The 21,699-nt window shown below is 47.1% G+C and overlaps 1 protein-coding gene across 1 annotated transcript in view; it reads left to right on the forward strand.

Annotated features, from left to right (window-relative positions):
• LOC117503539 (vacuolar protein sorting-associated protein 13C-like) overlaps window positions 1–8,577 on the forward strand; it is a 305,374-nt gene extending 296,797 nt beyond the window's left edge. The window contains 3 exon segments of the mRNA XM_034162801.1: window positions 4,727–4,850; window positions 7,581–7,664; window positions 7,799–8,577. Of these exon segments, the coding sequence (XP_034018692.1) occupies window positions 4,727–4,850; window positions 7,581–7,664; window positions 7,799–7,900 (310 nt within the window). The 3' untranslated portion in view covers window positions 7,901–8,577.
• The last annotated feature ends 13,122 nt before the right edge of the window (window positions 8,578–21,699 follow it).

Genomic DNA, 21,699 nt, shown 5'->3' on the forward strand with positions numbered 1-21,699 from the left:
CCTGGAGAAATGACCGGTGGCCCCATACTGGGCGTCAAACCTGACTACTGCGGCCCTGTGATGATTTTGAGGGGCAAGCATGATGGGCTTGTCACCCATGGGTGGGCAGAAGGTAGACTGCTGGGAGCGCTGACGCGGTAGACCCCAATTCCAGGGAGCACGTCTGTTAGCTGGAAGGAAGCCACCTGCGCGCTTAGGTTGGTGCCTGGGAGTGCGCTATAATTCAGTAAATTGCTGCTGAGACCTGTTAGCACACCCCAGGGTCTGCTGGGCCACAGGGCCAAAAACCTGACCCAGGATAACATGCAGAGTGCGTAGTGATCCCCTGCAAGCCTCAGACAGAGGGGATTGAGCCAGCCACTCCTGGCACCAGGCTATGGTCAGAGTGGACATCAGTCTGCCAAGCTCCCGTGACATGTAAGCGAAAGCCCGGAGTGAAGCATCACTCAGGCTCTGTGTGTCAGTCTCAGCTCCATTATCTTGGAGAGATCAGGAAAGTGCAAGGGCATGGTGAGACAGGGAGTTCCCCAGATGACCAATTCAAGCTGCAGTGTCATAGCTATTGGTATGGAGGTCATCAGTGACCCTACATTGAGGTTGTGGGCAACGGGCCTCTGGCCTGGCAGCATCAGCAGGTGCTACAATCAGGCTACTAACAACGCTGTCCACTGAAGGGATATGGTCTAAGCCATACTGCAGTGTATCAGACATTGCGCACAGCGCCCTGCAATCTTGTAGCATATGGGTGAAGGATTGAAGTGTAGCACCTCTGCAGCACTTCAATATATGGCAAGGAGGGTGGGACACTGAACGCTGGCTTCTGAGTATCCCTAAAAAAGGCACTAGAAGAGGCAGTCTCCATGGGAGAAGTATCCACACCAAGCCGTCATGAGGCCAACTGAATGGCCCATGTAGCAACAAACAGGCCAGACTCAGATGCCTGAGGCGCATCACCGTCTAAAGTGTGGGATTTCATGGTGGAAGGACAGGGGAACGCTCCCCCTGTCCTTGAGCTCCAATCCAACCTTGCGGGTCCCCGCAAATAATGAATCAGATGATGCAATTGACATTATATCATCATCATGATGGCTGGAAGTGGGAAGCTCAGCCCCTCTTCACTATAGTCACAGGAAGGTGTCACCTGCTCTGTGAGAGGAGCAGCAAAAGATTCAGAAGGCTGCAGAAAAAGAAGCAATGACTTTATCTGTGCAAATTCAGAGGCCAGGTTGTCAACCTTGTCAGACAAGATCAAATCATGGGCACCTTTCTTTGCCGTAGGAGTAAGGGGCTCAGCATGCAGTCGCTTACGTGAGTGTGATGCCAGTGTCACAGAGGACATCTCTGCTTCAAGCCTGGACAGTCTAGCTGTTACAATTTGTTACTAAGTGATTTCATACTTACACATTTACTCTGTTCACTGGGCACTTTGATGCACATTTGCACAATGGACTGCACTCAGCACTTTAACAACTTTTTGCACATTTGAATAATTTGCACATGATTGGTTTTAAAGAAATATAAATTTTATTGAATGTCTTTCTTTCATCCATTGTTTAGATTTGGAGGCAGTGGGCCCTGGAGGAGAGAGGGAGACATTAGGTCACCAATCATTTGTAATTGGGAAGTGCAAAAATGTTGTGCAATATGTTTTAGGTTGTTTTAGTGTTTGGTGTATGTGTTGATGTGTATTGTGGTGTTTTAGTGAATAGTTGTAATCTGTCTCCCTTACCTTCTGTCTTGTGTCCAGGTGGCAAAGAGGTCCCACCAGCAACATGTCCCCATGATAAAGGTTCCAGGCCAGACCAGGGCAGGAGAATGTGAGGGGGGGGAGCAGGTTAAGGGGTTTATTGGTTTATGGATTTTAGTTAGCAGGGGTGCTTGGTTTTAGGGTTTATGTACAGAAATGGTGGGCTTTAAATGGGTTTGGCTTAGTTAAAGTTATGGAGGTTTTTCAAACAGGTTTTGTGAGTTAGTTTTTCAGCTCTTACCTTTTTAGATTCTAATGGTTCAACCCAATCAGCCAGACCAGATAAAAAGGTGCCTGGAAGATCACTCTGGTTTTTTTTTTTTTTTGGCTGCTGGGAAAGAGACTACTCAAATATAGAAAAACAAATATAGAAAAAATTAAAATTGTGGACCACGTCATCTTGCCTCTGCCTCTGTCTCACCTATATCCGATCGCTAATGGCCAGACGATTTCACACTAGCCAATCTGTCAGTCAATGGCATAGAAACCCAGTTGAAGCAAGCATTGTCTCTGAGTGCTTGTTTCAAGTGTCCATGTCCAAGACAGGATGGGAATAAAGTATGGCCATCTTCTGGGCTCAGAGGTACCAGACAGCTACCGCACGCATGCACCAACATAGACATTAGGGAATGTGAGTGTAGCAGTAAGAGAAACACCCAGTTGGAGGTGCAGTGAGCAAGAGCACTCACAGCTTCCCAGACTCGCACCCAGGTGTTAATTGTAAAGAACAGTAGTGAGCGGTAGCACCCACAGCCCCACAAACTCACACCTAGGCATTACAATTGAAAGCCACTAAATGGCAAAGTAGCTGTGAGTTACGTTGTAAAGGCACTCACAGAGCAGTGGCGCAGCCTGTGAAAACAGCTGCTGTCAGAAAAGGGCACAAAAACACACTCGCAACCAGCAGGGAAGTCAGAGAATACTCCAAAATTGCATTTAGAACAACAGTGCAACAGGAGCGCAGACATTCGCAGCACAGCATCCAAACTCAGCATGTGGAGTAACAGCCGTAGCGTAGGAGCTTTTCATAATTTCAATGAAGACATCAACAAGCTGGAGCAACAGCCGTAGAGCAGGAGCGAGAAACACTCACAACTACAGCGTAATTTCAAAGAAGACCCCAGCGAGCTGCAGGTTTGGAGCAAGTGACCAGGGAGCGGAAAAACACTCGCAGCACAGCATCCAAACTCAGCACGTGGAACAGAGCTGCAGAGGAGCAAAACCACTCGTAGCAGCGTCAATGTCCAAGTGCAGCAGCATCAATTTGCAAGTGCAGCAGCGTCAATTTCAAGAAAGCGCCAGCAAGCTGCACATTTGGAGCAGAATAACCGGGAGTGGAAAAAAAAACAATCACAACAGCATCCAAACTGGTAACAATGTAATTTCACAGCAGCAAAGCGAAGCAGGCATGTGGACGCGAACAGCGCTGTGAAAAAGAGCATAAACTCAGACCGATGACTTAACATTCATATCACAGGGTCAAGACAATGCGGCATGTCCTACAGCGTGACGTGCCCTGGCATGTCCCACACACATTAGCATTGCACACTTGTAGGAAAATGAGAGCAACACGTCTCACACACAGTAGCATAAAACAAGTGAAGCCACAATCGGTCACTCATAGCAAAACAGAGTTACTCACCGAGAGCTGTGGCAAATTCAACCAAACACCCGCACCAAGTGGGGTTACTCACTCAAAGCGGAAGCAGAACACAGTAAAGTACTCGTGGTCTTGCAGCCTCTGGAGGGCATGTATGTGCAGCTCCAACCACAGAAGGTTCCAAGGCTCTGATCAGCAAGAGATCCCTAAAAGTTTGACCTTCTGCTTCTCATGCGAGAGATGGAAGAACTGAATGCTGGGTAACGTGCGCTCATATACTGTCGCTTATGTCACCCAGGTCACACGTACTGGCATGACTTTGTTAGTATAAGACTTGACCTCTGCGCATGCAATAATCCAGGTGACCGCCCTCTGGTGGTCAGGAGGAATGAAATAGAACCATCTTTCTATCTGGTGCTTTTTTTTTTATCTGCGGCAAAAAAATCAGTGATGTATGATCAGTTTTCAGTGTTAACCACGCAGATAATTTATTTCACAGAAGTAAATTGTCTACATAAAACAGTCAGATAAAACAAAAATAAAACGATCAGATTCTGTAGAGACTTTCAATTAAGATGCCCTTCTTTTCCCTTCCGTATGGCTAGCATACTGACATAGTATGTTACTATGCTTCCTACCCTTTTAAATTCATTTTATTAGTAAACAGAGCGGGTCGCAGCCTCAATTTTATCTAAAGTCTGGGTCTTTAGTGAAGCTTAGGGCTAGTGGCCGGCGATCATCTTAGTATTTCTTCTGTTTTTTTTTTGTTGCTTAATGCTGACAATTATACTGTATTTGTTGTCCTTCTGCCACCTGATTCTGTTTTTTCTCTCTGTTTGAGGTGCGGCTCCATCCAGAGATGGGAGTGGGAGTCTTCTTCTGCAGGTCTCCCGTCCTGTGCACCAGCATGGACTCCCAAAATTTCCTGCATATTCGTATTGTCAGTTGTGTCAGTGGCATGGCCCAAGCAGAGGGTCACCCCTTTGTGTCTGGTCTGCTTGAGGTTTTTTCCTCAAATCCTCATAGGAAGTTTTTCCTTGCCACTGTCGCCTGTGTGCTTGCTCTGGGGGTTGGTAAGGTTAGACCTTACTTGTGTGAAGCGCCTTGAGGAAATTTTGTTGTGATTTGGCACAATATAAATTAAATAAATTAAATTACTGAAACATTTTGCACAGCGTTGTATTAAAACAGAAATTTCTGTCTCTCATGGAAGATTAAAAAAAAAAACTCCAACCTGTTTAAATCCAGGCGACTCTGCAGTTAAATAATCCATTTGTTCCTGCCCGTTAAGATAAAAAATATAATTTTCCCATCAGCCTCTCACTAAAAACAGTGGAACATCCAGTCTGTCACTGACTGTCAACACTTGTGTGTTGTAGGAGAGTTTTTTGCATTAAGGAGCTTGACTTTGTGAGTACCTTCAACAAAGAGTGGGAGTGTTTGTATGAGAACTTCTATCGTCCTCCAGCCCTGACCGGATCTGAACTGAAGCTCTACTGCAAGGTAATGGAAAAACAAAAGAGGTACGCAGGTCTCCACTCCAGTAAGAGGGAGGTGGGGGTTCTTGGGAACAGACAGGATGATTGTGTATCAGTAAAAGTAATGCAAAAGGAGAATTTTCTTAAATTTAATATTATTCAGATTTTCTGTTAGTTGTAACTCCTCTAGAAGTCTTCCTGACATATGGTAGAGTTATTCCTTTTGTGTTACATGAATGTAACCTATTGATGTGTAGTTACATAGAGTAGGAGCACCTCATAAATGAATCATGAGCTCCACCTGAAGTTTGAGGTTCTTCAGATGTTCCTCTGGGTTCTTTTGGGATGAGTTGTTGATATACGCTCATAACTGTTTGGGAAAGATTGACAGCAGTTTCCAAGTTTTTAGAGATACAGTTGTGCTCAAATGTTTAGATACCCTCACAGAATTTTTAAGGGTATTTTTTAAGCTGTTTTTCAGAGAATATGAATGATAACACAAAAGCTTTTTTCATTCATGGTTAATGGTTGGGTGAAACTATTTACTGTCAAACAACTGTGTTTACTCTTTTAAAATAATGACAACAGAAACTACCCAAATGACCCTGATCAAAAGTTTGCATACCCCAGTTCTTAATACTGTGTATTGCCCACTTGAACATCAGTGACAACTTGGAGTCTTTTGTGGTCCTTGTGAACGAAGCTCTTTATGTTCTCTGATGGTAAAGCTGCCCTTTCTTCTTGGCAAAAAACCTCTAGTTCCAGCAAATTCCTGGGCTGCCTTGCATGAACTGCACGTTTGAGATCTCTCAATGATATTGAGGTCAGGAGACTGAGATACCCACTCCAGAACCTTCACTTTATTCTGCTGTAACCAATGACAGGTCCGCTTGACCTTGTGTTTGTTGGACTTCCAAGTACGTCCCATGCACAGCATCTGGCCTGATGAGTGCAAATTTTCTGAAACATGCTGCATTCATCTTGCCATCAATTTTGACCATGCTTTCTGTTCCTTTGTAGCTCACACATCCCCAAAACATCAGTGATCCACCTCTGTGCTTCATAGTAGGAATGGTGTACCTTTCATCATAGATTCTGTTGACTCTTCTCCAAATGTAATGTTTATGTTTGTGACCACATGTCAAATTCTGGTCTCATCACTTCAAATGGCTTTGTTCACTGTGCTGTTTGACATATTGTAAGTGGGATACTTTGTGGCATTTGCGTAGTAATGGCTTTCTTCTGGTGACTCGACCATGCAGCCCATTTTTCTTCAAGTGCCTCCTTATTGTGCATCTTGAAACAGCCACATCACTTTTTTCAGCAAGTCCTGTATTTCAGCTAAAGTTATTTGTGGGATTTTCTTTGCATCCCAAACAATTTTCCTGGCAGTTGTTGCTGAGATTTTTGTTGGTCTAACTGTCCATGGTTTGGTTCCAACAGAATCCCTCATTTTCCACTTCTTCATTAGAGTTTAAGCACTGCTGATTGGCATTCTCAGTCAGTTAGATATCTTTTTATGTCCTTTTCCTGTTTTATACAGTTCAATTACCTTTCCTTTGACACTTCTTTGTGTCAACTTGTGTGCATGTTATCAGGCCAAAATCACCAGGGTATGTAAACGTTTTATCAGGGTCATTTTGGTAGTTTCTGTCATCATTATAGTTTAAAAAGAGTAAACACAGTTGTTTGACAATAAATGGCTTCACACAACTACTAACCATGAGTGAAAAAGGGTTTTGTGTTATCAGTCCTATTCTCTGAAAAATGTACAAAAAAAATCTAAAATTCTGCCAGGGTATGTAAACATTTGGCCACAACTGTAACTGTTCTCATAGTTCTCATTGTGGTTCCTCTTGTGGTTCTCAGGAGTCCCAAAACCTTACAGATGTCTGGCTTCCAAGTTGGCAGTTGAAAGTTTTTTTTGGAGCTTGGAAAGTTTTTTTTTTTTGGAGTAGGGAGAGGAAAATTGGTACATATGTGTGACTTGCACAGATGTACAAAAAAGTCTATTGCACCATTGGTCTACTCCAAACAGCAACTCAGGCATTTTGAATTTTCATGTCATTTTGGTGTGATTTCCAAACAGAAAACAACAACCAAATGAATGAATGAAAATTTATTTATTTGGAAGTAACTCACTCACTCACTCACTCACTCATCGTCAGCTGCTTGGGGCTGCACGGTGGCTTAGTGGTTAGCACTGTTGCCTCACAGCAGGAAGGTCATGGGTTCGATTCCCACCTGTGGCCTTTCTGTGTGGAGTTTGCATGTTCTCCCTGTTCTATCCAGGTGTTCCGGCTTCCTCCCACATACAAAGATATGCAGGTTAGGTGGATTGGAAACTTGAAATTGTCTGTAGGTGTGTGTGCAGGTGTGAATGTGTTTGATTGTTTCTCTGTGGCCCTGTGACACACCGGCGTCCTGTCCAGGGTGTACACCGCCTCACGCTCGATGACTAATGGGATAGGCTCTAGTCCCCCGCGATCCTTAATTGGAAGTAACTCTTTAATGGCAATTTGTTCATTTCAGTGACATTTTCGTTCTCAGTTTCAATGCACAGCTGTCTGCCTGCAACTCGGTCTCTTGAACAATCCAAAAATCACTGCTCAGTCCTACTGCGAACCTGCCACAGTGGCACAGGGTCACAGTAGCAAGGGGATGCAGTGGCCTGGGAATGCAGTGTTGTGTGGATGTGAGGACCCATCCATGACTGCTTGCAGTCATAGTTATTATTTTTATTCCCTGTGTCCAGGAGACACAGAAGCTAAAACTTCCAAAGAAAGATGGACAAGATGCTGTGAGGAAGCTCGAGCTCAGAGACGTCGGCGCTGCACAGGTAACACAAACATGACCTTTCGAAGTTCTTTCACGAGGCGTTTCTACACAGTGGGACCCTCTTTGATTGGCTCCATTTCTTTGCTGTATGAGTGCATGTGTGTTGTCTCACCTGGTTACCATGGTTACCCACAGAAACTGTTCACGGCCGTATCGGATGCCCAGGTGGCGCAGCAGCAGCACAAAATGGCGAGACAGAAGTCAAAGCGCTTCCTGAAACCGGCCAAGAAGCTGTGAGGCATCCAAAGACTTCCTGTCCCCGCTGGTGCTATGACACGTCTGTGACATCACCCTGACAGTAGAACGGCTCCTTTAGTTCAAGTATTTTAATTTCTTTTTCCGCATAAACATCCGTCCAGTCATCAACAGAGCTGCATCCTGAAAATCTTTATCTTTCGGCCGTGTCTCACTTCAGGCTCTGCCTCTACAAAGGTGTGGCCTCTTTCCTTGTTTCCTTTTCTATATCACTTTTTCATAATAATAATAATCATGATAATAGACATGCAGTTTTAGAAGTAAATACTCTGAAAAATTTCTCTAAAACAGTTTTCCAAAATTGATTGATGAATGAATGAATGAATGACTTTATTTAGCACACTGTTCAATTTGATTGATTGATAATGGACATAAATATATGTTGCACTTCTACTAGGAATAAAGAACATGTATTTTATAGGAACATAATGCACTTTTCTGAATTTTTTTATTTCTTATTTTTTGGACTTTTGGGGATTTTGGATGAGATCTGATTGCCTCAGTGATACCGAACCAATGTGCCACTAAACCGACCAAATGTCTGTTTGAATTGTGTTTACAGTATGTGAGGAAGTGACAAAGAAACCACAGATCTGGACCAGGACAAGCACATCTGTCAGAGACGTGTGTTGGTCCTCAAAAATAAAAACCGAACAAATATAAGAATGTGTTTAGTGACTTTGATTATATTTCATCTCCTTTTTGCATTACTGTTTATGGAGCTGACATATAACTTGAATATAGAAAAACATGTCCAGCTGACATGTCCAGCTTGTCCACAATTTCTCAGATAGTCACACAACTGAAAAGCCACCGAAAGCCGTCTGAATCTTCCGAATGGTTGACGAGCTGGGCACAACATGTCCTGTGAGGCTTCAACACAGAGGCGCTGTTGCTGCGCCATCAGCTTTGTGCCGATGAATTTCGCCGCCACTCTTTTCATGGCAAAATCTTCTTTCACAGTGGAATGTACCGAAAAAGTGCTGATGTCCACCTCTTCCGCAATTTTCGGATAATCACACGACGGTCCCACATCACCACAGCGTTCACTTTGGAAATGATCCGGTCGTGCTGCTCTAGTCGTTCCGCCATTTCCTTGAAATGAAAATCCGCTGAGCGCACTGCACATGTCCTCACACAAAGGCTGCTTACAAGCAAATGACGCAACCGACAGGCATGAAAAAATCACGCATGCGCACGAAGGTTCAAGGTTGGCTCATGCAAGCACATGTGATTCAAATCCATCAGGTTTTTGAAAAAAATAAAAAGGTCAGATACTTTTCTAACAGACCTCGTATGTTGTATTGATTGTTTGTTTTCTGTGTGGGGTTTTTCCCCTTTGGTCTGTTCTTGGGGATTGTTTTTGTCCATTTTCTTATGATACTCAATAAAATACAGTAGTGTTCAGAATAATAGTAGTGCTATGTGACTAAAAGATTAATCCAGGTTTTGAGTATATTCTTATTGTTACATGGAAAACAAGGTACCAGTAGATTCTCACAAATCCAACAAGACTAAGCATTCATGATATGCACACTCTTAAGGCTATGAAATTGGGCTATTAGTAAAAAAAAAAAGTAGAAAAGGGGGTGTTCACAATAATAGTAGTGTTGTGTGGGCCGCTGAAGAGGAGGTACTGCTGGCTCACCACCACCAGATGGCGCCCTGCTTGGAGTGCGGGCTTCAAGCACAAGAGGGCGCCAGAACCACTGGGAGTGACAGCCGTCAATCATCCTCAACACCAGCTGTCACTCATTCATCTCATCATCACCATAAAGGCCGGACGGCGACTCCACCTCCTCGCCGAGAAATCTCCTACGATTAGAGGTAAACTTCTCTGCTGTGATTATTGCGAATAATAATCTGATCTGTTTTGCAGCTGTTTTTCCTGTTGGTATTCCTTATCTGGGATTTTTGGCGCTTGGTGTGACTGCGACGACTTCGCCTCACACCCCAAAACCGATAAGTGGTAAACAGGAGCTGCACGTGTGTATGATTGGAGGTGGAGGTTCTCCCTCCCAGAGGAATCATTAATCAAGGTTGCTGGGTGTGAGGATTCACACTCACCACCTTCTGTTTCTGTCTGCCAGCAGTACCAGGGCCGACAACGGAGGACAGAGACCACCTGGGGACTCAGGGCTTGGCGGCTTCGATGTTCTTCAGGCCGTTGGTGGTAGAAGCGGTGTGGGCCCCGGCTCTTCGTTCATCCGAGGTCTCCTATCTTCAAGCCTGCCCGCAGTCCTCTTGTGTATGATTGGCAGCACTCTTGTTTATATTACGTTGTGTTCTTGTGCAACATTAAATTGTTACTCCTTCTCTTATCCATTGTCCGTTCATTTGCGCCCCCTGTTGTGGGTCCGTGTTACGACACCTTCCCAACAGGATTTCTCGGCCATTCGTCATGGATCCCGAGGGGCGTCAACCACAGCTTGAACAGCCAATGGGAGAACAAGGAGCGCAGGCGTCAGCAGAGGCGTGGTAAGTGATCTGCAGCAAATCCTTACCGCTTTCACTGCTCAGTTACAGCTGGTAACTGAGCAAAATGCAATCCTCAATCAGAGGATGGAGGCTCTCACCGCCAGAGTGGAAGTACGCGAGTCGAGCGTCGCTGCAGTGTCTCCTCCTGCTGGCCCGGGGCCTAATGTAGATGTTCCACTGGCCGTTCAACTACCCCCCCCCCACCGTCCCCTGAAGCTTACATAAGTCCTCCTGAACCGTACGGAGGCTGTGTGGAAACGTGCGCAGACTTCTTGATGCAGTGTTCGCTCGTTTTTGCACAGCGTCCAGTCATGTACGCAGCAGACGCCACCCCGGGTGGCTTATGTAATTAATCTGCTTCGAGGTGAGGCACGTGCTTGGGCTACAGCGCTCTGGGAACAGCAGTCATGGCTTCTGACGTCATACGCTGGGTTTATACGGGAATTCAAACAGGTGTTTGATCATCCCAACAGAGGCGAGACCGCCTCGACCGTGCTGCTGTCACTGAGACAGGGGCGTCGGAGCGCAGCTGATTACGCTGTTGACTTCCGCATCGTGGCTGCGAGGTCGGGTTGGAATGATGTTGCGCTCCGCGCTGCCTTCATAAGCGGACTGTCTCCAGTACTGAAGGAGCATTTACTGGCTAAGGACGAACCGCAGACTTTCGACGGGCTTGTCACTCTGGTTATACGCTTAGACAACCGCTTGAATGAACACCGTCGGGAGCAGGCCGGGGGGCGTGGCCGGGCACAAGCCGTCCCTCTCTCTTCCGGGTCTGAAAGGGTGACGTCGTCCCCATGCTCCATTGCCAGTGGGCTCCGTGTGGCAACAGCTCCCCCTGCTGACGAAGCTATGGACACGAGCAGGGCTAAAGTGAGATCTGATATCAGACAAAGGAGACTGGCCCGCGGGGAATGTTTTTACTGTGGCTCATGTGAACACATGTTAAAAGACTGCCCCAAACGGTCAAACACCAACGCCCGTCCTTAGAAACTGGGCTAAGGGTGGGCCATAACATGTGCACGGGAAGACCCCGCAAATCAGCACGAATCCCAGTGTTAATCCTGAGTGGGGATTTAACCCTTCACGCCCCAGCACTGGTGGACACGGGGTCCGAAGGGAATCTGTTGGATAGCAGATGGGCAAAGGAAGTAGGGCTCCCTCTAGTGGCTCTGCCTTCGCCCTTGAAGGTACGGGCACTAGATGGCACTCTACTCCCGCTAATCACACACCGGACCCAGCCTGTGACCCTGGTTGTGTCTGGGAATCACCGGGAGGAGATAGTGTTTTACGTGACACCTTCTACCTCCCGAGTGATTTTGGGTTTTCCTTGGATGGTGAAGCACAATCCCCGGATCGATTGGCCGTCTGGGGTCGTGGTGCAGTGGAGCGAAACCTGCCACCGGGAGTGTTTAGGATCCTCGGTTCCCCCCGGAATCACGGCTAAGGAGGTGGTTAAGACCCCTCCCAATCTGACGGCGGTGCCAGGGGAGTACCATGATCTGGCTGACGTCTTCAGCAAAGATCTGGCGCTCACCCTTCCACCGCACCGACCGTACGATTGTGCCATTGATTTGATTCCGGACGTTGAGTACCCGTCCAGTAGACTGTACAACCTCTCACGTCCGGAACGCGAATCAATGGAGACCTACATCCGGGACTCCTTGGCCGCCGGATTGATCCGGAACTCCACCTCCCCGATGGGTGCTGGTTTCTTTTTTGTGGGCAAGAAAGACGGCGGACTTCGTCCATGCATCGATTACAGGGGATTGAACGAGATCACGGTTCGCAATCGATACCCATTGCCCCTCTTGGATTCGGTGTTCACACCCCTGCATGGAGCCAAAATATTCACCAAACTCGATCTTAGGAATGCGTACCACCTAGTTCGGATCCGGAAGGGAGACGAATGGAAGACGGCATTTAACACCCCGTTAGGTCATTTTGAGTACCTGGTCATGCCGTTCGGCCTCACTAATGCCCCCGCGACGTTCCAAGCCTTGGTTAATGACGTCTTGCGGGACTTCCTGCACCGGTTTGTCTTCGTATATCTGGATGATATACTCATCTTTTCCCCGGATCCTGAGACCCATGTCCGACATGTACGTCAGGTCCTGCAGCGGTTGTTAGAAAACCGGTTGTTTGTGAAGGGCGAGAAGTGTGAGTTTCACCGCACTTCTCTGTCCTTCTTGGGGTTTATCATCTCCTCCAACTCCGTCGCCCCGGATCCGGCCAAGGTTGCGGCGGTGAGGGATTGGCCCCAACCAAAGAGCCGTAGGAAGCTGCAACAGTTCCTCGGCTTCGCAAACTTCTACAGGAGGTTCATTAAGGGTTACAGTCAGGTTGCTAGCCCCCTGACCGCCCTGACCTCCACCAAAGTCCCATTCACCTGGTCGAACCGGTGCGAAGCCGCGTTTAGGGAGTTGAAACGCCGGTTTTCATCTGCTCCAGTTCTGGTGCAGCCTGATCCTACTCGCCAGTTTGTAGTGGAGGTGGACGCCTCAGACTCAGGAATAGGAGCCGTGCTGTCCCAGAGCGGGGAGTCCGATAAGGTTCTCCATCCTTGTGCCTACTATCCCCGCAGGTTGACCCCCGATGAACGGAATTATGACGTGGGCAATCGAGAACTCCTCGCGGTGAAGGAGGCTCTAGAAGAGTGGAGACACCTGTTGGAGGGAGCTACGGGGCCTTTCACGGTTTTTACGGACCACCGGAACCTGGAGTACATCCGGACCGCCAAGCGGCTGAACCCCAGGCAAGCCCGCTGGTCCCTGTTCTTCGCGCGCTTTGACTTCCGGATCACCTACCGCCCCGGGACCAAGAATCAACGATTCGATGCATTGTCCCGGGTGCACGAAGAGGAGGCCAAGGCCGAGTTGTCGGACCCCATCGACACCATCCTTCCCGAGTCCACTGTCGTGGCCACCCTCACCTGGGACGTGGAAGAGATCGTCCGGGAGGCCCAGGCAAAGAACCCGGACCCGGGAGACGGTCCGAAGAACAGACTCTACGTCCCACCAGAGGCTAGGGCTGCCGTCTTGGACTTCTGCCACGGATCCAAGCTCTCCTGTCATCCTGGAGTGCGTAGGACCGTGGCAGTGGTCCAGCAGCGCTTCTGGTGGGTGTCACTGGAAGCCGACGTCCGGGACTACGTCCAGGCCTGCACCACCTGTGCCAGGGGCAAGGCGGACCATCGCAAGACCAGGGGCCTTCTCCAACCCCTGCCTGTGCCTCATCGCCCCTGGTCCCACATCGGCCTGGACTTCGTCACGGGCCTCCCGCCGTCCCAGGGCAACACCGCCATTCTGACGGTAGTGGACCGATTCTCCAAGGCGGCCCACTTCGTGGCCCTCCCGAAGCTCCCGACGGCCCAGGAGATGGCAGACCTCCTGGTCCACCACGTCGTGCGTCTGCATGGGATACCGTCGGACATCGTCTCGGATCGTGGTCCCCAGTTTTCCTCGCAAGTCTGGAGGAGTTTTTGTAAGGAGCTGGGGGCCACCGTGCGTCTCTCGTCCGGGTATCACCCACAGACGAACGGCCAGGCAGAGCGGGCGAACCAGGACCTTGAACAGGCTCTTCGTTGTGTCACCTCCACACACCCGGCGGCCTGGAGTAACCATCTGGCCTGGATCGAGTACGCTCACAACAGCCAAGTATCCTCTGCCACCGGCCTCTCCCCCTTTGAAGCGTGTCTGGGCTACCAGCCCCCGTTATTCCCACTGGTGGAGGGAGAGGTCGGGGTACCCTCGGTCCAGGCCCACCTGCGGAGGTGCCGCCGGGTGTGGCGGACCGCCCGTTCTGCCCTGTTGCAGGCCCGGACGAGGGCCAAGGCCCATGCAGATCGCCGGCGTTCCCCGGCCCCTACATACCAACCAGGGCAGGAGGTGTGGCTATCCACCAAGGACATCCCGCTCCAGGTGACATCCCACAAACTCAAGGACCGCTTCATCGGGCCGTTCCCCATCGCCAAGATCCTCAGTCCGGCCGCAGTGAAGCTGACACTCCCGGCTTCACTGCGGATCCATCCGGTTTTTCATGTTTCCAAACTCAAGCCATACCACACCTCACCGCTCTGCTCCCCCGGACCCGACCCACCTCCTGCCCGGATCATCGACGGGGAGCCGGCATGGACTGTTCGTCGGCTCCTGGACGTCCGTCGGAAGGGTCGGGGTTTTCAGTACTTGGTGGACTGGGAGGGTTACGGACCCGAAGAACGCTCCTGGGTGAAGAGGAGCTTCATCCTGGACCCGGCCCTTCTGGTCGATTTCCACCACCGACACCCGGACAAGCCTGGTCGGGCGCCAGGAGGCGCCCGTTGAGGGGGGGTCCTGTTGTGTGGGCCGCTGAAGAGGAGGTACTGCTGGCTCACCACCACCAGATGGCGCCCTGCTTGGAGTGCGGGCTTCAAGCACAAGAGGGCGCCAGAACCACTGGGAGTGACAGCCGTCAATCATCCTCAACACCAGCTGTCACTCATTCATCTCATCATCACCATAAAGGCCGGACGGCGACTCCACCTCCTCGCCGAGAAATCTCCTACGATTAGAGGTAAACTTCTCTGCTGTGATTATTGCGAATAATAATCTGATCTGTTTTGCAGCTGTTTTTCCTGTTGGTATTCCTTATCTGGGATTTTTGGCGCTTGGTGTGACTGCGACGACTTCGCCTCACACCCCAAAACCGATAAGTGGTAAACAGGAGCTGCACGTGTGTATGATTGGAGGTGGAGGTTCTCCCTCCCAGAGGAATCATTAATCAAGGTTGCTGGGTGTGAGGATTCACACTCACCACCTTCTGTTTCTGTCTGCCAGCAGTACCAGGGCCGACAACGGAGGACAGAGACCACCTGGGGACTCAGGGCTTGGCGGCTTCGGTGTTCTTCAGGCCGTTGGTGGTAGAAGCGGTGTGGGCCCCGGCTCTTCGTTCATCCGAGGTCTCCTATCTTCAAGCCTGCCCGCAGTCCTCTTGTGTATGATTGGCAGCACTCTTGTTTATATTACGTTGTGTTCTTGTGCAACATTAAATTGTTACTCCTTCTTTTATCCATTGTCCGTTCATTTGCGCCCCCTGTTGTGGGTCCGTGTTACGACACCTTCCCAACAGGATTTCTCGGCCATTCGTCATGGATCCCGAGGGGCGTCAACCACAGCTTGAACAGCCAATGGGAGAACAAGGAGTGCAGGCGTCAGCAGGAGGCGTGGTAAGTGATCTGCAGCAAATCCTTACCGCTTTCACTGCTCAGTTACAGCTGGTAACTGAGCAAAATGCAATCCTCAATCAGAGGATGGAGGCTCTCACCGCCAGAGTGGAAGCACGCGAGTCGAGCGTCGCTGCAGTGTCTCCTCCTGCTGGCCCGGGGCCTAATGTAGATGTTCCACTGGCCGTTCAACTGTTGTGGGTCCGTGTTACGACACCTTCCCAACAAGTAGTGTGGTATTCAGTCAGTGAGTTCATCAATTTTGTGGAACAAACAGGTGTGAATCAGGTGTCCCCTATTTAAGGATGAAGCCAGCACCTGTTGAACATGCTTTTCTCTTTGAAAGCCTGAGGAAAATGGGACATTCAAGACATTGTTCAGAAGAACAGCGTAGTTTGATTAAAAAGTTTATTGGAGAGGGGAAAACTTATACGCACGTGCAAAAAATTCTAGGCTGTTCATCTACAATGATCTCCATTGCTTTAAAATGGACAAAAAAACCAGAGACACGTGGAAAACGGAAAACAACCATCAAGATGGATAGAAGAATAACCAGAATGGCAAAGGCTCACCCATTGATCAGCTCGAGGATGATCGAAGACAGTCTGGAGTTACCTGTAAGTGCTGTGACAGTTAGAAGACACCTGTGTGAAACTAATTTATTTGCAAGAATCCCCCGCAAAGTCCCTCTGTTAAATAAAAGACGTGCAGAAGAGGTTACAATTTGCCAAAGAACACATCAACTGGCCTAAAGAGAAATGGAGGAATATTTTGTGGACTGATGAGAGTAAAATTGTTCTTTTTGGGTCCAAGGGCCGCAGACAGTTTGTGAGATGACCCCCAAACTCTGAATTCAAGCCACAGTTCACAGTGAAGACAGTGAAGCATGGTGGCGCAAGCGTCATGATATGGGCATGTTTCTCCTACTATGGTGTTCGGCCTATATATCGCATACCAGGTATCATGGATCAGTTGGGATATGTCATAATACTTGAAGAGGTCATGTTGCCTTATGCTGAAGAGGACATGCCCTTGAAATGGGTGTTTCAACAAGACAGTGACCCCAAGCACACTAGTAAACGAGCAAAATCTTGGTTCCAAACCATCAAAATTAATGCCTCGCAGATGTGAAGAAATCATGTAAAACTGTGGTTATACAACTAAATACTACTTTAGTGATTCACAGGATTGCTAAAAAAGCAGTTTGAACATAATAGTTTTGAATTTGTAGCATCAACAGCAAATGCTACTATTATTGTGAACACCCCCTTTTCTACTTTTTTTTTTACTAATAGCCCAATTTCATAGCCTTAAGAGTGTGCATATCGTGACTGCTTGGTCTTGTTGGATTTGTGAGAATCTACTGAATCTACTGGTACCTTGTTTCCCATGTAACAATAAGAAATATACTCAAAACCTAGATTAATCTTTTTAGTCACATAGCACTACTATTATTCTGAACACTACTGTATATTGATTAAAAAACTTTACTTTTAAAGGGTGAATGGCCGTGCTCTGCCTAATGTTAGCAGCCTAACTAATCTAAGCTAATTAATACGGTAATGTGACTTTGGGGAGGGCGATATGGTTGATTATGGGCCTTTGGCTGCTAACCACAGATCGAGGGCCAATAATCAACCATGGGCCCAGAATAAATTCATGTTATTATTATTACACCACACAAGCACATATAGATCATGCTGAGTGATACAAGGCAGCTGCCCATCCGAGTGAAGGCAGCATGATGACAACGTAATGTACATTGGTTGGGTGGATTACACTCCCACTCAAGTACAGTAATTCCGTGGTGAGTAAACCAATTACTAGTATTTTTGGCACTGTGCCCCTGGAAAAGGAAATCTGCATCTCCCTAATGCTTATCAGCAGATGGAAACATGAAGTACTCTAAAACCTCCTGGTAGACGTTCTGTGGACTTTGGACTTGATAAAACACAGTGGACCAACACCAGCAGCCACATGGCGCCAAATCATCACTGACTGTGGAAAATTCACATTGGATTTAGAGCAACTTGGATTCTGTGCCTCTTCACGCTTCCTCTGGAACTTTAATTTCAAAATGTACATTAATCTGAAAAGAGAACTTCAGACCACTGAGCAGTGGTCCAGTTCTTTTTCTCCTTAACTCGACTTGACATTCTCTGTGGTTCTCGTATCTTGGCATAAGGAATGTGACACTTGTCACTCATTTCCTGGACACATCTGTGCGTGGTGGTTCTTAATGCACAGTGACTCCAGTTTCACTCCACTCCCTGTGAAACTCCCCCAAATTCTTGGATCAGCGTTACTTGACAATCTGCTGAAGACCGTATTCATCCCTGTTGTATGTTCAACATTGTGCCTCAGTGGTCAAATCAAGAGCTCCTCCCTTCTCCTGATCATGAGTGGATTTACCTGCTAAAGTGATCTGTTGCAAGGACAACCTGTAGCGCTTGGCCCTTAACGGTCTACTGTTGCCCTATCCCGTGTTAGCGGATTTTTGATCTGATTACTTTTACTAGGTTTATTCTTGCCAGTTTTACAGCCCGTGTGTCTACGTGATGAGGATAGATTCTTTGTACCCATGGCAGTGTGTCACACCAGGGAAGACACACAAATCACACACCTGGACACTACAGACAACCAGAAACCAAGGATGGGTACACTTAGTCCAACTGGACACACAAGAGCCCAGTCTGGGATGTTTGACCAGTCCAAGGATTCCTCGAGATTAAGTGGAAGTGGTGGAGTGGAACCAGGATCTGGATGTGTGAGGCGTATTCACAACTACCTTGAGGTAGTAAATGACATTGCAGATGTAAGAACACTGAACAAATTTGACATCTTTGTGCAAAACACTGCAAAGGAAAGAAGTATAAAGGAAACTGGGAAATAGCTCATTTCTGTCATGAATTTCCAGTTGACTCACCTGATGCTCCTGTCCCACCACTGTGCCTGGCTAACAAGCAGATTTATCTCAGAGAAGGTGTTGTCTCTGGGCTCCCACTGCACCAGAACTGGCAAACAGCTTGTGGTCTGCAGTATGGAGTTAGTCATCAAGGGGGTCATGTTTTCATTGCCATTTGTCTGACATTTAGATTCTCAGCAGGATATCTGAAAAGGACATGAGCTGATTCGAGTGTAATTTGGAGGTAGGTGTAAAGGCAGAGGGGATTATATTTGGTGTGATTCTTGCATTTGATCTTTGTGCTTTGATCTTTATTCCTTTGATCCTGTCACTCATCTCTTACAATACATTTGATCCTAGATCTGTCCAGTAATCCTGATTCCTTTGACTACAATGGCAGGATCAAAGTAATAAAGATAGATCAGTTTAATTCTATTCTGTTTATTACATTTGTGCAGCGCCACATCACAACAAAGCTCCCTCAAGGCGCTTCACACAAGCAATGTCTAACCTTACCAACCCCTAGAGCAAGCACACAGGTGACAGTGGTAAAGAAAAACTCCCTCTGATCATATTGAGGAAGAAACCTCAAGCAGACCAGACTCAGAGGGGTGGCACACTGCTTAGGCCATTGTAACAGTTACAAGGGATTTACAAAGCTGAAGAAACAGGAAGTCAAAGCATCTGCTGCATCAGCTTCAGGCAGGGCATCTTGCAGTCAGTCCAGCATCCCCTTATCCACAGACGCCACTCCCCTGCATTTCCCTCTACACCTCGGACAGAGAGAAAAAGCACACATAAGGTATAATTAATCAGCAGTAAATCAACAAGAAAGTAGAGAAAATACTAAGGTGATCGCCAGTCGCTAGCCCTAAGCTTCACTAACAGACCCAGAATTTAGATAAAGTTGAGGCCGAGACCTGTTCCATTACTAATGAACTGAATTTAAAAAGACAGGAAGCATAGTTCCATACTATGTCAGTATGCTAGCGGGAGAATAAACGTGTTTTAAGTCTGAACTTGAATGTCTCTACAGAATCAGACTTTCATCTCCATAGGGACATCATTCCACAAAGCAGGTGCACAATAAGCGAAAGCTCTGTGGCCGCAGACTTTTTATTCACTCTAGGGACACAAAGTAGTACTGCACCCCGACAACACAGAGGCCGGGCAGGTACGTAAGGTTTAATTAGGTCAGCTAAGTAGGGAGGTGCTAATCAGTGAATAATTTTATAGATTAGTAACAGAACCTTAAAGTCTGACCTCACAGAGACTGGAATCCAGTCAAGAGATGCCAAAATGGGTGTAATGTGGTTGAACTTTCTACTTCCTGTCAAGAGTCTGGCAGCTACAATGTCCTAGAAATTCTCATGTGAAAACTGATCAAACTGATGCTGATTTCTCACTGGACCAAGAACCATCATTTCAGTCTTTTCCAAGTTTAAAGGTAAGAAATTGCTGGACATCCACCTTTTCACTGACGCAAGGAAATTCTCTAAGGATTTTATGTGTATGAGATTACCAGCAGTTATCGGCATGTACGTATAACTGAATATCATCAGCATAGCAATGAAAGGTAATCCCAAAACGGCACAGATAACCAGCAATGAAAACCATTCCTTGGTGAGGTTCAAAGACCAGAATCCAAATTAAAGTCAGCAATCAGGATGTAAGAAGGTTAAAGATCAAAGGAAAACCAAAACATTTCAACAGAGGAAGACTTGGAGCTCGGTGGAGATCTGAACTCTGGTCTTGGTGTATGTTCAGCATTAATGTGTTTAAGTCTTCTTGACACCAGACTTTTGCTTTCAGTGTAAATCAAAGTTTGGTGACACTTTTTAGAATATTGTGTGTCCACAATATAATATAACACATGAATTCTGTGAAATCTTTTCTATGTATAAAAATAAAGTTCCCATTTTAAACCAGCAGAGGGTGCTACAGCTTTTTTTTTATTCCATGTCCAACATTGGGTGAAAAATAGTTTAACAGTAGAAAGAGTAAAACAATGACTGACAGGTGACACCGCTGTCTTCCAAAGTAAAATATGCCTGATGGCTTCAATCCATAAACTGTGATGAGGTGTTAAAACATGATCAGAACTTTCTCCCCGCCAGATCCAGGTGGACTATTTGATCTGGATCCCTTATAACATTAGTGAGGCCCCCTTATGTGTGTCCCCAAAGACAGAAGACAAAACCCTGAAAATGTTCCTTTCAAAAGCAGAAGAGGACTGTGTCCAGGGACATCAGACGGGACCGCTCCCCTGCAGGAGGATGATAAATGTGTCTGCAGAGCAACAAAAGTGAAAACAGCATAAATGTTTGAACACATACGCAGTAACACTCTCTGTTACCTTGGTGACGCTGATATTCTGCAGCTGAAGCTGCTGCTGCTGCTGATGACTTCCAGATGTTCCATCTTCAGCTCCTGTCTCAAAAAAAAGAAAAAAGGCTGTATTATGATTGGTAAGATTCTGGGGCCATCCGTGATGACGTGTTTCTGAACCAGCTCTGAGGAGGCGGCGCTGATCAAGAGGCCTCATGGGTAATCCCCCCCGAGTAATGTAAACTACAGCTGCCTGAACTGTGTTGCTGGATGGCTTTTATTTTGAAAGAAGAGGCTGAGCATTAGAAGTGATAGGTGAGATTTGGAAAAAGACCATGAGGTCATATGATCACATGTCCCACTGTAAACTCATTAAAATTCATAATTCAAAATATTTCAGGGGTCACGACACAAAAAAAAGGTTGCAACCCCAAGTTGTAAGACCGGACAGATCAGCCTGTCAAAGGTGTGAACTGATTTATTGAGACATTTTGCATCTGGACAGAAATTCTCATGTGGAGGCTCCTGATGTTTTTAAGTCTTCTCTGTGTAGATTTGGTTTCATTTCTCTTACGGTTTTACAGACCAGATCAGGTGTTTCTGTATTTTACTCGCTTCATTTTATCAACACTCAGGTACTGTGAGTTCTGTGCAGAGTCGATACAAAGTCTCCGATGTCTTCACACTGACATCTGGCATTTGTCAGGGATGGTGTCCTGGCTCCTGCTTTGTTCAGTACTTTCATGGACTGGGTGTTTGGGGTAAGGTCGTGGAGTCCAATCACTTGGGTATGTTTTTGGTGAAGAAAGCTTCACCAACCTTTGACTTTGTGAACAATGCTGCAATGTTTGTGGACCAATGGCTGTGCAG

Source organism: Thalassophryne amazonica, chromosome 2, assembly GCF_902500255.1.
Source record: "Thalassophryne amazonica chromosome 2, fThaAma1.1, whole genome shotgun sequence".
NCBI classification, from domain to species: domain Eukaryota; kingdom Metazoa; phylum Chordata; class Actinopteri; order Batrachoidiformes; family Batrachoididae; genus Thalassophryne; species Thalassophryne amazonica.